Source organism: Perognathus longimembris, chromosome 15 (genome assembly GCF_023159225.1).
Source record: "Perognathus longimembris pacificus isolate PPM17 chromosome 15, ASM2315922v1, whole genome shotgun sequence".
NCBI lineage: Eukaryota > Metazoa > Chordata > Mammalia > Rodentia > Heteromyidae > Perognathus > Perognathus longimembris.
In genome coordinates, this window is record NC_063175.1 from 11,709,513 (window position 1) to 11,724,485 (window position 14,973).

The window sequence follows — 14,973 nt, forward strand, 5'->3', positions numbered from 1 at the left end:
TCTAATCTCTCATTTGCTCCTCCTTTTTCTGTGCCGAGGAGACAGTAGTACTGAGGTTTGAACTCAGGGTCTTGTGCTTGCTAGGCAGGCACTACACTATGTGAGCCATACTTTAGGCTCATTTTTGCTTGTCATTTCAGGTTGGGGATGACATTTTTGCTCCGATGATGAAGATGCTCCTACCTGGGTAGCTAGGATTACAGCTGTATACCACCATCATCTGGCTAATGTATTGAGATGGGGATGTGGCTAACATTTTTCCCACATTGGCCTCAAACTATGATCCTCCTGGTCTGTGCCCACCAAGAACATGAAATTAAAGGAATGAACTACAATATGTGGCCTAGTATCTGTTTTAAAATTTAAGCTCTTTTAAGTGTTTTCTTAATCTAGACAGAAAGTAAAGTGAAATTTGAGATTATAAAATCAAATTGTTTGAAGCTTTTCTTAATGAACAGAAAAAAACTCAACACCTGAAGTGAATCTTTTTTCACCATTGTATCAGACTTAAATGTCCAATCCACATTAAGTGACATAATTCAGAGATAGTGATTGTTCAAGAGAGTAGAAAGTAGCTTTGTGTTGTTGTTTTTTTAATTCTTAAAACCTTAGTCCAGGGGCTGGGAATGTGGGTTAGTGGAGAGTGCTTGCCTAGCATGCACGAAGCCCTGGGGTTTGATTCCTCAGCACCACATAAACAGAAAAGGCAGGAAGTGGAGATGTGGCTTAAGGGGTAGAGTGCTACTAGCCTTGAGCAAAAAGTAGCCAAGGGGACAGTGCTCAGGCTCTGAGTCCAAGCCCTAGGACTGGCAATTATTTGAAACAAGCCCCAAATTAAGGTTGACAGTCCTAAAGGTAAATGTCATCTAATCTAAATAGCATTTTACAGTCAACACAGTGCTTACATTTGGAAGTTATCTTATGTGAAAACCTCTTAATGACATTATAATAAATCTTTACCCAATATTAACGAAATAAAATAAACCAAACATAAAAATACATGAATCAGAAAATGTTTCATAATATTCATTTGAGACAAAAAAGGTAGAAAATGATTTCCATTTTTTTACTCTTATGACAATATGAATAAACATGATGGGTCTGATAACTAAACTCTTGGCCAAGATGTTTCACTCTAATATATGCATTTTATAAACATTTAAAATTGATATAGAAAACGGCCAGAAATGGCGCTGTGGCTCAAGTGATTTCTGCATTCTAAAAGCAAATCAGGGCTGGTGGTGGAGCTCAGTGATACAGCACTTGAACATAGGCCCTACGCATCAAAGCAGGGGGAAATAAGGCAAAGCAATGGACCATCCCTGTAGTGTCTGACATGCTGAATGCATGCAATGACAGGTTAAAAAGGACATACGGCCAGAAGACAGTAGCTCACGGTGCTACTCCTAGCTACTCAGGAGGCTGGGATCTGATTATCTGATTCAAAGCCAAGCTGGCACAGGAAAATCTGGGCAGGAAAGAGGCACTTATCTTCAATTAACCACCAAAAAGCCAAAAGTGGAGCAGTGGGTCAAATGGTAGAGGCACTAACCATGAGCACAAAAGCTCAGGGACAGCACCTAGGTCCTGAGTTCAAGCCCCAGAAAAAAATATATACAACATTTATCAAAGCAGAAGCTCAGGCCCAGGAGTCACCTGTTTTCAATGGTTTTATCACACAGAGAAAAGGAATTTTAAAACTTTGATTCTCCTAAAGAATATAAACATCAAAAAATAGGTCAGAGACAAAAAAAATCCTTTAAACAAACTTACAAAATTTTTCAGAGAGGGGCAAGAGTGCTTGCCTCGTATACATGAAGTCCTGGGTTCAATTCCCCAGCACCACATATACAGAAAACGGCCAGAATTGGCGCTGTGGCTCAAGTGGCAGAGTGCTAGCCTTGAGCAAAAAGAAGCCAGGGACAGTGCTCAGGCCCTGAGTCCAAGCCCCAAGACTGGCCCAAAAAAAAAAAATCTTTTCAGAGAAACCTAAACAAAATTCTTCATGCTTAGCAAGATCATGCAAGAGCTGCAACTTATTGTATGAATCTTTTTAAATCACCATCAATTATTCTTTTAAAATTTTTCCAACATGCTTAGGTGTGTTGAATTTTCTATAGTATTAAATACTTTATCTAAATTATTTTCTATACATAGTAGCATTTTAGCCAAAACAATCTCAAGTGAGATCACTTTTATCGATTCCATTGTGTTAAGGTTACCCCAAGTATCAAAACTATCTGTCTTTTCTCAACATAGCTTAAGCATCAAATCTACTTGCTGAAAATATGTATGAACCAGTTAAGTGGAAAAACTTTAATTTAGTTATGTATTATAAATGAGAAGGACTTACCTCGTAAAAGCAATTCTTTTTTATAAAATAAACCTAAACAAACGTTCCAAGGCAGTAAGTTGCCAGAATATGTAGACTAGAACAGAGATATTTAGGACTTTCATTCCATTCCAGCACACCACCATACTGCTTAGGAAGAAAGAAATCTTTTCATGTTGTTTGTGTGTGCACATGTTGTACACACATACACATTCCAGTACTGAGGCCTCATATCTTATTTAACTGTTTTGCTTACAATTGATGCTTTACCACTTGAACCATGCCTCAAGTTCTGGCCTAGGCTAGCCTTGGCTAGCCAAAATCCTCAGATCTCAGATTCCTGAGTAGCTAGGACTATAGGCATAAGCCACAGGTGTCTACTCAGGAACCACACCCAGACTCTGAGTTCAAGTCTCAGTATGGGCACACAACACACACACACACACACACACACACACACACACACACGAGGTATGTACCTGAAACTCTGTAGATGCCTTCACACTTCATGCCATACTTCTCCATGTAATCCACACATTCGCGGAAGACAGCTGGCAGTCGAACACCATCATACATCATGGTCCGCTCTACTGCATCAACCAGAGGAACTCCAAAAATGGGTTTGAGACTTGGAACATCAATCTGAGGCACCTCCGGCTCCTGAATTGGCTTCTTCTTTTTCTTTTTCTCCTTCCACTGTTTAACAACATCAGCTGCTGTCAAGTCTTTTGACTTCTTTTCTTTATGCTTTTCTTCTTTGGGTTTCTCTTTTATTTTAAAATCTTTCTCCCTCTTTTTAGAGAAGCTAGGCTTCTTAAATACATGGATTCCCTTGGACCGCTTCATCTTGGAAGGACTTTCGGCTTCATCTCCTGAGCTATCTTCTTGGAAGGCAGCATAGCCTTCCGCTGTCAAAGAAATGTAAGGAGTACAAATTACAGGTTTAATTTCACACTGTCCATACACTAGAAAGAAAATAAGATAGTGTCACCTGGCACTAGCTAGCTTTTCATTTCACCACACACCCTCTTGGGCACTTTCAACAAATGACAAACTAAATGACATTCTCCTCAGCTAAAGATGTTGCAGTGAGCCAGCAATCCCACTCCTGGGCATTTACCCAACTGACCACAAACAAGACCACACTAAAGTCACCAGTACAACCATGTTCACTGCAGTATTATTTACCATGGCTAAGATATGGAACCAACCCAGATGCCCTCAGTAGATGAATAGATCAAGAAAATGTGGTACATATACACAATGGAATTCTATGCTTCCATCAGGAAGAATGACATCACCCCATTCATCAGGAAATGGAAATACTTAGAAAGAATTACACTAAGCAAAAAAAGCCAGACCCAAAGAAACACAGGCTGCATGATTTCCCTCATCTGTAATAACTAGAATATGTCTATGATATTCTTAGCAGAGGATCACAACAGGTCAAGAGCTAGGTGCATATGTCCATATAAAATGAAGCTTATAAAAATAAACTCCAAGAGAAGGAAACAGGAGGATTTTATTGTTGTTATGTTTAATGTACTAGGTGAACTTCCTCTGGCATACCCCATGTGGTTACTGTATATGATTTTGGTATACTGGATATTGTATATATGCTTACCTGATCTAGGGAAGGGAAAGAAAAATGAGGGAGGGTATAACAAATATGACAAGAAATGTACTCACTACCTTATTATGTAACTGTACTCCCTCTGTACATCACCTTGTCAATAAAAATTTTAAAAAATGAACTCCAAGAAATGGAAATGAGAGTTATTTCTTCTTTTCTGTTTTTTTATTTCTATACCCCTTGTCTTGTATATAGGTTTATCTGATATTGTGGAAGTGATGGAGTATAACAGAAACAGTGGGACAGAGGGTGAATCATTTTAACAGTGATACTCATTAGACACTATATTGGAAATGAACTTTACAACTTGGGGGAAGAGGAACGGGGGAGGGAAGCTGGAGAAAATGAAGAGGGTTAACATCGTTCAAAAAGAAATGTACTTATTACCCTACATTCACTGTACCCCTCTGTACATTACCTTTCAATTAAAAAAAAAAAAAAAGATGTTGCAGTGACATCTGTTGACCACAAGAGGGAACAAACAGACAATTATAGTACTTGAAATTTTAGTATGAGGTAAGGAAAGTGGGTTTTTCTAAGTTCTGGTGTACTTTTGGGAGTCATTGGGCAGGGACAGGGAGAGGAAACTGGGGGAAAGCAAAGGAAGGCGTGACATTGCCCAAAAAGAAATGTACTCCTTTAACTGACGTATGAAATGGTAACCCCTCTGTACAACACCTTAATAACAATAAAATTAAATTACTTAATGCTCACCTTATTTGCTTTTATCAAAAGCTATACTTAAATTATTTATCCCCACTACTGAATAGGGGTCTTTAATGAGATGTGTGGACAAATGAACTGTGTGTATGTGCTGGTTCTGGGACTTGAACTCAGGTCCTGGGTGCTGTCCCTGAGCTTTTTTATGCTCAAGGCTAGAATTCTACTTTTTGTTTTTTTTAATATATTCTTTTTATTTTTTATTTATTTATTTTTTTGCCAGTCCTGGGGCTTGGACTCAGGGCCTGAGCACTGTCCCTGGCTTCTTTTTGCTCAAGGGTAGCACTCAGTCACTGGAGCTACAGCGCCACTTCTGGCCGTTTTCTGTATATGTGGTGCTAGGGAATCGAACCTAGGTCTCCATGTATACGAGGCAAGCACTCTTGCCACTAGGCCATATTCCCAGCCCAGAATTCTACTACTTGAGCCACTGTGTTTTGAAGTTAATTGGAAATAGAAGTCTCATGGTTTAGAACCCTGATCCTCTGATTTCAGCCTCCTGAATAGCTAGGGTTGTAGGTATAAGCTATCAGCACACAGCTGAACTTTTAAAAACTGAACTTTTTATTTTGAATGACCATGTTTAAAATATGCAACAGGGCTGGGAATGTGGCTTAGTGGTAGAGTGCTTGCCTAGCATGCATGAAGCCCTGGGTTCGATTCCTCAGTACCACGTAAACAGAAAAAGTCAGAAGTGGCGCTGTGGCTCAACTGATAAGAGTGCTAGCCTTGAGAAAAAAAAAAAAAAGAGACACTCCGAGGTCTCGAGTTCAAGCCCCAGAACTAGCAAAAGAAAGGAAGGAAAAAAGAGAAACAGAAAGCAAGCAAGCAACCAAGCAATGGAAAAATTTTCCATTTCTGGAAATATGCTATCGTTATTTATGAGATTATGGCTGTAAAATATTAACTACATATAAAAACAAAGTACACAAAAACTGAGACCCTAAAAAGTAGAGAATAGTAAAAAAAGAAGTCTCTGACTGAACATCTATACTTTTTTTCTGTCAGTTGTGGGGCTTGACCTTGGGGACTGGGCGCTGTCCCTGAGTTCTTCAGCTCAAGGCTAGCACTATATCACTTGAGCCACAGCACCATTTCTGGTTTTCTGGTAGTACACTGGAGATAAAGAGTCTCACATCCTTTCCTGCCTTGGCTGGCTTTGAGCTGTGATCCTCAAATCTCCACCTCCTGAATCGCTAGAATTACAGCTGTGAGACAACACCTCACTGGGTGACTGGACATATTTTTAAAAGATAGCTGGTGCATGTGCGTAGGATAAAAGCTAATCTAAAACATCAAGCTAGGTATATCAGCTTTAAGGCCAGTTTCTATTACATAGCCAGATTATGTCTCAAAAAATAGCTAAATAAATCACAAGTATAGAGAAAAGCACTTACTCCTTTTTTCCTTTTTCTTAAATTTTCCTTTTTTCTTTCCATGGTCTTTCTCATCATCGGACACTACGTCAGGAGGCTCGTGGAGGATGTCATGGGGAGGCGAGGGCTCACCCGTGCGGTACAATCCAGGGAACTTTGTAGGGCTGATCTCTTCAGAGCTGGGGGTCCGAGTCAGCCCACTGCCATGCTCAGCTCTACGGTGCTCACTGGGGCTGCTGGTGGGGGGCAGGAAGCACTCAGTCATGCTGACACCCTGACAAGAAAGGGAAGCGGTTCTTCTCTGTTACCTATCCATTACACCTGTGCAGAAAGAACGTCAGCAGTTATCACTCAACAGTCCACGCACAAAATCACCACACACAACATGCCCAGGACAGCCATTAATCTTGCATTTTCACACCAAAAAAATAGCTTTCCCTACATCCAAACCCTTTAAAAACAACCTTTCGTTTTGTTATTTAAAACTAAGTGTCGAGCATCATATAGTTTAGCTTTCAGTTGAACACATTAGGATCTCAGTACCAAAAACACTACAGCATATGAAAGAGTTAAGAGTTCTTGATGCAGAATAAAGAAGTCCTGCCAAGCACAGAGGTGCATACTTATAATCTCAGCCAGTTCAATGCCAGCCTTGGCTCCACAGTGAGAGCCTGACTCAAAAAAAAAAAACAGACAAAACAAAAAAACAGACAAAGCTCTTTTGAAAAAGAACTCTTGGGGTTGGGTTGAAGGGATGACACTGATCAAGACCCATTGTATTCATAAACTGCTTTGTTAAATGGGACTTCCTTTGTACAACTACTTAATTTTTTTTTTTTGCCAGTCCTGCGGCTTGAACTCAGGGCCTGAGCACTGTCCCTGGCTTCTTTTTGCTCAAGGTTAGCACTCTGCCACTGAGCCACAGCGCCACTTCTGGCCTTTTCTATGTATGTGGTGCTGGGGAATCGAACCCAGGGCCTCATGTATGCGAGACAAGCACTCTTGCCACTAGGCCATATCCCCAGCCCAACTACTTATATTTTTAAAAAATTTTAAAGAAGTCTTATTAAGAAGGGCTTCATTTTTGACAGCTCTCTAATATAAAATCTTACTTATTTAAAGTTGTAACCAAACAATAATGAATAATAAATTACAGACGAACCAATTTATAGTATATAGTTTGTATTATTTAAATTTGCAGTGATTAGGGCTGGGGATATAGCCTAGTGGCAAGAGTGCCTGCCTCGGATACACGAGGCCCTGGGTTCGATTCCCCAGCACCACATATACAGAAAACGGCCAGAAGCAGCGCTGTGGCTCAAGTGGCAGAGTGCTAGCCTTGAGCGGGAAGAAGCCAGGGACAGTGCTCAGGCCCTGAGTCCAAGGCCCAGGACTGGCAAAAAAAAAAAAATTGCAGTGATTAAAATGATTTGCAAAATAACAGGTCACTGAATAAGAGTTCGATTGCTTGTAATTAAGACAGTTCATGTTGACAACTAATATATTTTGAATGGCAATTACATTTAAACAAAAAAAAATTATTCAATCAATCTTTTTTTTTTTTTTTTTTTTTTTTTTTTTAACCAGTCCTGGGCCTTGGACTCAGGGCCTGAGCACTGTCCCTGGCTTCTTCTCGCTCAAGGCTAGCACTCTGCCACTTGAGCCACAGCGCCGCTTCTGGCCGTTTTCGGTATATGTGGTGCTGGGGAATCGAACCTAGGGCCTCGTGTATCTGAGGCAGGCACTCTTGCCACTAGGCTATATCCCCAGCCCCTCAATCAATCTTAAAATACAAAAATCTTCTATTTTTTTCTTCTTTGCGGTGTACACTGAATACCATCTTTAAAAGCCATTTGGAAGGCGACAGATGCTTACATTTCTAATCTAGCTACCCACGAATCTGAGATATGAGGATAGTGGTTCAAAGCCAGCCTGGGCAGAAAAGTCTGTGAGACCATCTTTAACCACTAAAAAGCCAGAAGTGGAACTGTGGCTCAAGTGGTAGAGAGTTAGCCTTAACCACAAAAGCTCAAGGACAGCACCCAAGCCCTGAGTTCAAGATGTAAAATGGGGACACACACCCAACAAAACACACAAATTGGAGCAGGGAACAAGTAGCTCACACCTGTAATCCTAGCTGCTCAGGAGGCTGGTTCAAAGCCAGCTCAGGTAGAAAAGTCTAAGACTCTTGTCTCCAATCATTCAACCAAAATTCTGGGCTGGAGTTGTGCTTCACATGGTAGAATAACAGCATGAGCAAAAAAAAAAAGTCAAGTGAGGCCTGGGGATATGGCCTAGTGGCAAGAGTGCTTGCCTCCTATACATGAGGCCCTGGGTTCAATTCCCCAGCACCACATATACAGAAAATGGCCAGAAGTGGCGCTGTGGCTCAAGTGGCAGAGTGCTAGCCTTGAGCAAAAAAGAAGCCAGGGACAGTGCTCAGGCCCTGAGTCCAAGGCCCAGGACTGGCCAAAAAAAAAAAAAAAGTCAAGTGAGAGTGGATGCCCTGAGTTCCAGTACCGGCGTGTGCACACACGCATAGGTACACATGCATGCACACACACACACAGTAAAGCTACTTGGAGAGTTGGGTGTGGGGTAAACAACTTATAATCCTAGCACTCAGAAGATGGCAGGAGGACTCAAAGTTGTAGGTCCCTCTGGGTTACACAATATGACCCTGTCTTAAGAAAGAAGAAGGGGGGGCTAGGAATATAGCGTAGTGGTTGAGTGCTTGCCTCATATACATGAAGCCCTGGGTTCGATTCCCCAGCACCACATATACAGAAAATGGCCAGAAGTGGCGCTGGCAAAAAGAAGCCAGGGACAGTGCTCAGGCCCTGAGTCCAAGCCCCCGAGAATAATGCAAGTGGGCTTTTTGGGTGGTTGATGTTGGCTGGTTGGTTGGTTGGTTGTAGGACTGGGGGTTTGAACACAGAGCTGTGCCCTTGCTAGCTTTGACACTACCAGTTGAGCCATACCTTCAACCCTGCTTTTCACTGGTTATTTTGGAGATAAGAGTCTACTGAACTTTTCGGCTGATCTTCAACCATGATCCTCAGATCTCTGCCTCTTGAGTAGCTAGGATTACAGGTGTGAACCTTGAGTGCCAACTTACTCTTCTTTAATGTCACTATGATACTAAACTGAAATACCTTTAGAATTGCTTCTTTGTACTCACTTAAGACTTTATTGTTATTAAGTGTTTTTCAGAGGGGTTGCCATTTCATATGTCAGGTAATAAGTAATGAGTAATATGTCAGGTAATGTCTATTTTTAGACAATGTCATCCCTTCCTGGAATTTGTCTATTTGAATGTGTGTGGTTGGTTGTGAGATAGGTCTTCTCACAAAGTCAAAAAACTTCTCATGAAGCTCAGGCTAATTTTGAACTCAAGATACTCCTACTTTGGCCTCTAGAATGTTGGGATTATAAGCCTCATACCAAGTTAGGAGTTTTGCAGTTTTTAAAATGCACAATCATCACAATAAAATCCCCTTGTACAATAGGTAAAGGCGTGATTCAAGTGGTATAGTTTCTACCTAGCATGAGCAAGGCCAAGTTTAAACCCCAGTACACCCACAGACAACAAAGTACTTAATAGGTATTGTCACTTTGGGAAGTGACTAGTTCATGAGAATGAAGCTCTCATAAATGGAGAGGCTGAAGAGACGGGGTTCATTCCTTCCATAGTAGAACACAACTGAGGGGGAGCCACTAAGAACCAGAAATCAAGCCCACATCAGACACTGAATCAGGGTGGCACCTTGAGTAAGAACTTACCAGTCTCCACAACTTTGAGCAATACCAGTTTATGGCATTTTTGTTACAGCAATCTAAACAGATTAAGATAATTCAATTCACATAGAGTTGGGAAGAGCTATAACAAGTAAAAGCAGGTATAAAGAAGTGAAGGACTAAGTGTGGTAGTTCAGTGCGAAAGGAAGGCTGTGTGTGCATTAGGACACAGTACTTAGCCAGTGGAGAGCCTACAACAAACCTAAACTTCATGGAAGAGGAGGGCTTCAAATGACCTGGATAAATTTAAGTACTAATATCCAGGGGTTGGAATGTAAACAACAGGGGCTAGGAATATGGCCTAGTGGCAAGAGTGCTTGCCTCGTATGCATGAAGCCCTGGGTTCGATTCCCCAGCACCACATATATAGAAAATAGCCAGAAGGGGCACTATGGCTCAAGTGGAGAGTGCTAGCCTTGAGTTAAAAATAAAGAAAGAAAGAAGCTAGGGACAGTGCTCAGGCCCTGAATCCAAGGCCCAGGACTGGCAAAAAAAAGAATGTAAACAACAAAAAAATCAGAAATTTTCTGATGCAAACCAAAATTCTGTATCATTTTTTTAATTTCAATAAAGAATGGTTATCTCTACCCCCACCCCTAGAAAGCACAATTTAAAATCCTGCATATCAGATTTTTTTTTTGTCAGTAGTGGGATTTGCACTCAGGGCCTGGGCAGTGTCCCTAAGCTTTTTTGCTCAAGGCTACAGCACCACTTCCAGTTTTCTGTGGTTAATTGGAGATATGAATCTCATGGACTCTCCTGCCTGTGCTGGCTTTGAACCCTGATCCTCAGATCTCAGCTTCCTGAGTAGCTAGGATTACAGGTGTGAGCTACCCATCCCTAGCTATATTAGACTTTTTGTAAAAGAAGGAAAAGACTGAAAGGTGAAAAGAAAGTTAGGGACTTATTTTTTTTCTCTCTCTCAATAAAAACCCTGAGGGGCTGAGGATATGGCCTAGTGGCAAGAGTGCTTGCCTCATATACATAAAGCCCTGGGTTTGATTCCTCAGCACCATATATACAGAAAACGGCCAGAAGTGGCACTGTGGCTCAAGTGGCAGAGTGCTAGCCTTGAGCAAAAAGAAGCCAGGGACAGTGCTCAGGCCCTGAGTCCAAGCCCCAGGACTGGCCAAAAAATAAATAAATAAATAAATAAATAAAATAAAAACCCTGAGAAGGAACAAAAATTAGTTGTTAAAAAGTATGGACATTCCCATTCCTCTTTCTTTCTTTCTTTCTTTTTTTTTTTTGTTGGTTGTAAGGCTTGAACTTGGGACCTAAGTGTTGTCCCAGGTGGTAGCTCAAGGCTAGAGCTCTATCACTCTGAGCCTCAGTGCCACTTCCAGTTTTCTGGTGATTAACTGGAGATAAGAGTCTCACAGATTTGAAATGCAGTCCTCAGGTCTCAGCCTCCTGAGTAGCTAGGATTACTCGTGCCAGCCACTAGTGCCTGGCTGGACATTCCTTTTTAAATGTTACTGCTCACACCTTTTAGTCAACATCACATTCTCCATACTCAAAATCACTACAATAAGACTTTTCCAATCAGTCCAAAATGAAACCAGGTGGCTGATTCCTATGTAAAACAAGTTTGGTCCAGACAGAACTGAAAGTAAAAACGATTACTTCTGCCAAGCCCTTCTGGACTTGACAGAACACCAATCTTGAGCAAAAAAGCAAAACGAGAGCACGAGATCCCAAGTTTAAGCCCCAGTACAGGTGCATATGCATGCACACATGTGCGCACACACAAATATACACACACACACAAAGTTATTTATAAGGGTTGAGAGTGTAGCTTAGTGATACAGCACTCACCTAGAATATAAGGCCAATCTCCAGCACCTCAAAAAAAAAAAAAGCTACCTCTATATAACAACAAATATTAAAAATATAAAGCAAAAATCATATACCTAGAATTTTACCTTAGGTCCAAAACGTTTATTTGCATGTATGAAACTGAGTAATATTTCAAACAAAAGTAAGTTAAGGCAGTTATAATTAAAATGAAGTTTTAAAAAAAAGCTTTAATTAGAGAACTGGTGACTTACACTTGTCATTCTAGCTATTCAGGAGGTTGAGATCAGGAGATAGCAGTCTGAAGCCAGCCCAAGCAGAAAAGTCTACAAGACTCCATTTCCAATTAAGCAACAAAATGCTAGACTACAGGAATGGTTCAAGTGGCAGAGTGCTAGTCATGAGAAAGAAAGCAACCTGACAAATGGATTTCATTTTTGTAAGCAATGAAAATGTCATGTAGTTTTATTCTGAACCTATCATACTGTATACTGACTAGTTCTCAATTTTTGTTTCTGAACTGTCAGCCTCATTTCATCAACTGCCATGCTTTATTTCATTCTAGGGTCAGTTCTGAAAATAATTCCAAGTGAGTTCCACCAGTAGTTTTTGATAGTTCCCTATTATATAATTGCTTAACTTTTCAAGATAATCAGTTTTTAAAACTTTATTCAAGAATAAATAGGTGTTGGGGCTGGGAATGTGGCTTAGCAGTTGAGTGCTTGACTAGCATGCCTGAAGCCTTGGGTTTGCTTCCTCAGCACCACATATATAGAAAAGGCCAGAAGTGGCGCTGTGGCTCAAGAGGTAGAGTGCTAGCCTTCAGCAAAAAGAAGCCAGGGGCAGTGCTCAGGCCCTGAGTCCATGCCCCAGGACTGTCCCCCCCCGCCCCCCCAAAAAGAATATATAGGTGCAGTGGCTAACATATACTGTATGTTCAACAAATATTGATTCCTTTCCTCTACACATTACACTGTGACTGTTTAGAACAAAAGACATACACATACACATCTTTCGTGTGTATGTGCCAATACTGGGACTGTCCCTTGGCTTTTTCGCTCAAGGCTGATGCACTACAACTTGAGAGCTACATCTCCATTTTTGGCTTTTTGCTGGTTACCTAGAGATAAGAGTCTCATGGACTTTTCTTCCTGGGCTGGCTTCAAACCTCAATTGTGAGATCTCAGCCTGCTAAATAGCTAGGATTAAAAGTGTAAGCCACCAACACCCAACTTACATACATGTTTACACATGCATGTTTGCTTGCGTTTAAACTACCTTTGGAAGAACATGTAAGAGAACCACAGAAGTGCCATCAATGGAAAGGATCTTGGATCTACAGAAGGGACTGGAGATGTACTTTAGGAACTGGAGAAGTAACTCAAATAAGCAGAAACTATATGCGTTTGAGTGTGATAGATAATATAGGTTTAAATCTTAGCTCTCAGTCTGAAACATAGTTATATACAAAATTAGAGTATCCAAGTATTTGAATAAATATATTCCTCCCACAAAAGCTTAAAAAGGAGTTTTATAGCTTTCTCTTTCCTTAACTTCCCATTTTAAGACCTTTAGAAAAACTGAATTATATTTTAAAAATACTATAAACATTGACACCAGCAGGACAACTTACAAATTAATTTTTTTTGAGACAGTGTCTCACTATATAGCACTGGCTGGCCCCTAGCACTCCCAATCCTGCCCCTGCCTGAGTTCTGGGATTACATGCATGTACCACTATGCTAGGCTAATGTTAATTTTTGAATAAATGACAAGACCACAAAGCACATATAAAATATACTTTTTAAAATGAAAGAGCAGCAAATGAGAAATTTTTGGGGGGCTAGGATATGGCTCAAATGGTAGAGTATCTGACTAGCAAGCATTAGGGCCTAAGTTCAAAACTCAGTATCACTGGGGCTGGGGATATAGCCTAGTGGCAAGAGTGCCTGCCTCGGATACATGAGGCCCTAGGTTCGATTCCCCAGCACCACATATACAGAAAACGGCCAGAAGCGGCGCTGTGGCTCAAGTGGCAGAGTGCTAGCCTTGAGCGGGAAGAAGCCAGGGACAGTGCTCAGGCCCTGAGTCCAAGGCCCAGGACTGGCCAAAAAAAAAAAAAAAACTCAGTATCACTAAAAAAAGCAAGAGAAGAAATGTTCTTTTGATTTTATCAACACTCAATACTCGGCTAGAAGTGTAACTTGATGGACAACTTAGACACACACACATACACACACACAGTGCTAAGTTGTCCATCTTTCTCTCTCTCTCCACACACACACACACACACACACAATTTTCAAACAAATATATTTTGGCGTGTCAGTGACTCACACCAGTAATCCTAGCTACTCGGGAGGCTGAGATCTGAGGACAGCAATTCAAAGCTAACCTACTAGACAAGAAAGTCCAAGACTCTTATCTCCAATTAACTACCAAAAACAGCTGGAACTGGGAGAGAATGAGGGAGAGGGTAACATTGTTCAAAAGGAAATATATTCATTACCTGACTTATGTAACTGTAACACCACTGTACATCACCTTTACAATACATAGAGATGAATGGACCCAAAACATGTACAATGGAATTCTACACAGCCATTGGAAATAATAAAAAAAAAAACAATGGCATTTGCAGGGAAATAGACAGGACTAGAAGAAACCATATTGAGCAAGACAAGAGAGACTAACAGCACATGGTCTCCCTGATACATGATGTTAGAATCAAATTGCAACCAGATACAACAAAGCAAACAGGATTCAAGATACCAATACTTAGCAAGACCAAAAAAGGACAATCTTGGGGGAAATGTACCAAATAGTAAGAGCCAAGCACTATTTCATATGTACAAAAAAATAATATATAGGCTGAAAAGAACGCAGAGGATAAGGAAACAAAGGACCTCTTCTTAATTTGTCTTATAGTATTTAGAGGACTCTATATTCTTTACCTCACGTATCGTGTGTACACATGCACATCTGAGGGAAGATGGGAGAAAGCACAGAACAAGGGGAAAGTGGGTGGGAAAAAAAAACACCAAAGAGGCCCAAGAGCTGCACTGGACATTGATGAAAGTGAACTAAGCAGCTCAGGGGCAGTGGGAGAAGGGAAGGAATGAGAGAAAGGGGGAACTGATGATACTAAGCAAAAGGAAAGCAATGTACACATCACCAGAGCTGGAAGAAATCATTTTGTTGTTGATGTTCATAGAGTTCATAAGCTCTGTAGATAAGAATGACAATGTCACAGGTGTAAGATATCACAAGAAATGTACACACTGCCCCACTACATAACTGTACCCTTTTTGCACAAC

General features: G+C 40.8%; 1 protein-coding gene across 1 annotated transcript in view; it reads right to left on the bottom strand.

Annotated features, from left to right (window-relative positions):
* Ralbp1 (ralA binding protein 1) overlaps positions 1 to 14,973 on the bottom strand; it is a 41,870-nt gene that overhangs the window by 13,583 nt on the left and 13,314 nt on the right. The window contains exons 2-3 of the mRNA XM_048363224.1: positions 6,083 to 6,382; positions 2,812 to 3,240 (exon numbers count right to left, since the gene is read on the bottom strand). Coding sequence (XP_048219181.1) covers positions 2,812 to 3,240; positions 6,083 to 6,326 — 673 coding nt within the window. The 5' untranslated portion in view covers positions 6,327 to 6,382. The remainder of the gene's footprint in view (positions 1 to 2,811; positions 3,241 to 6,082; positions 6,383 to 14,973) is intronic.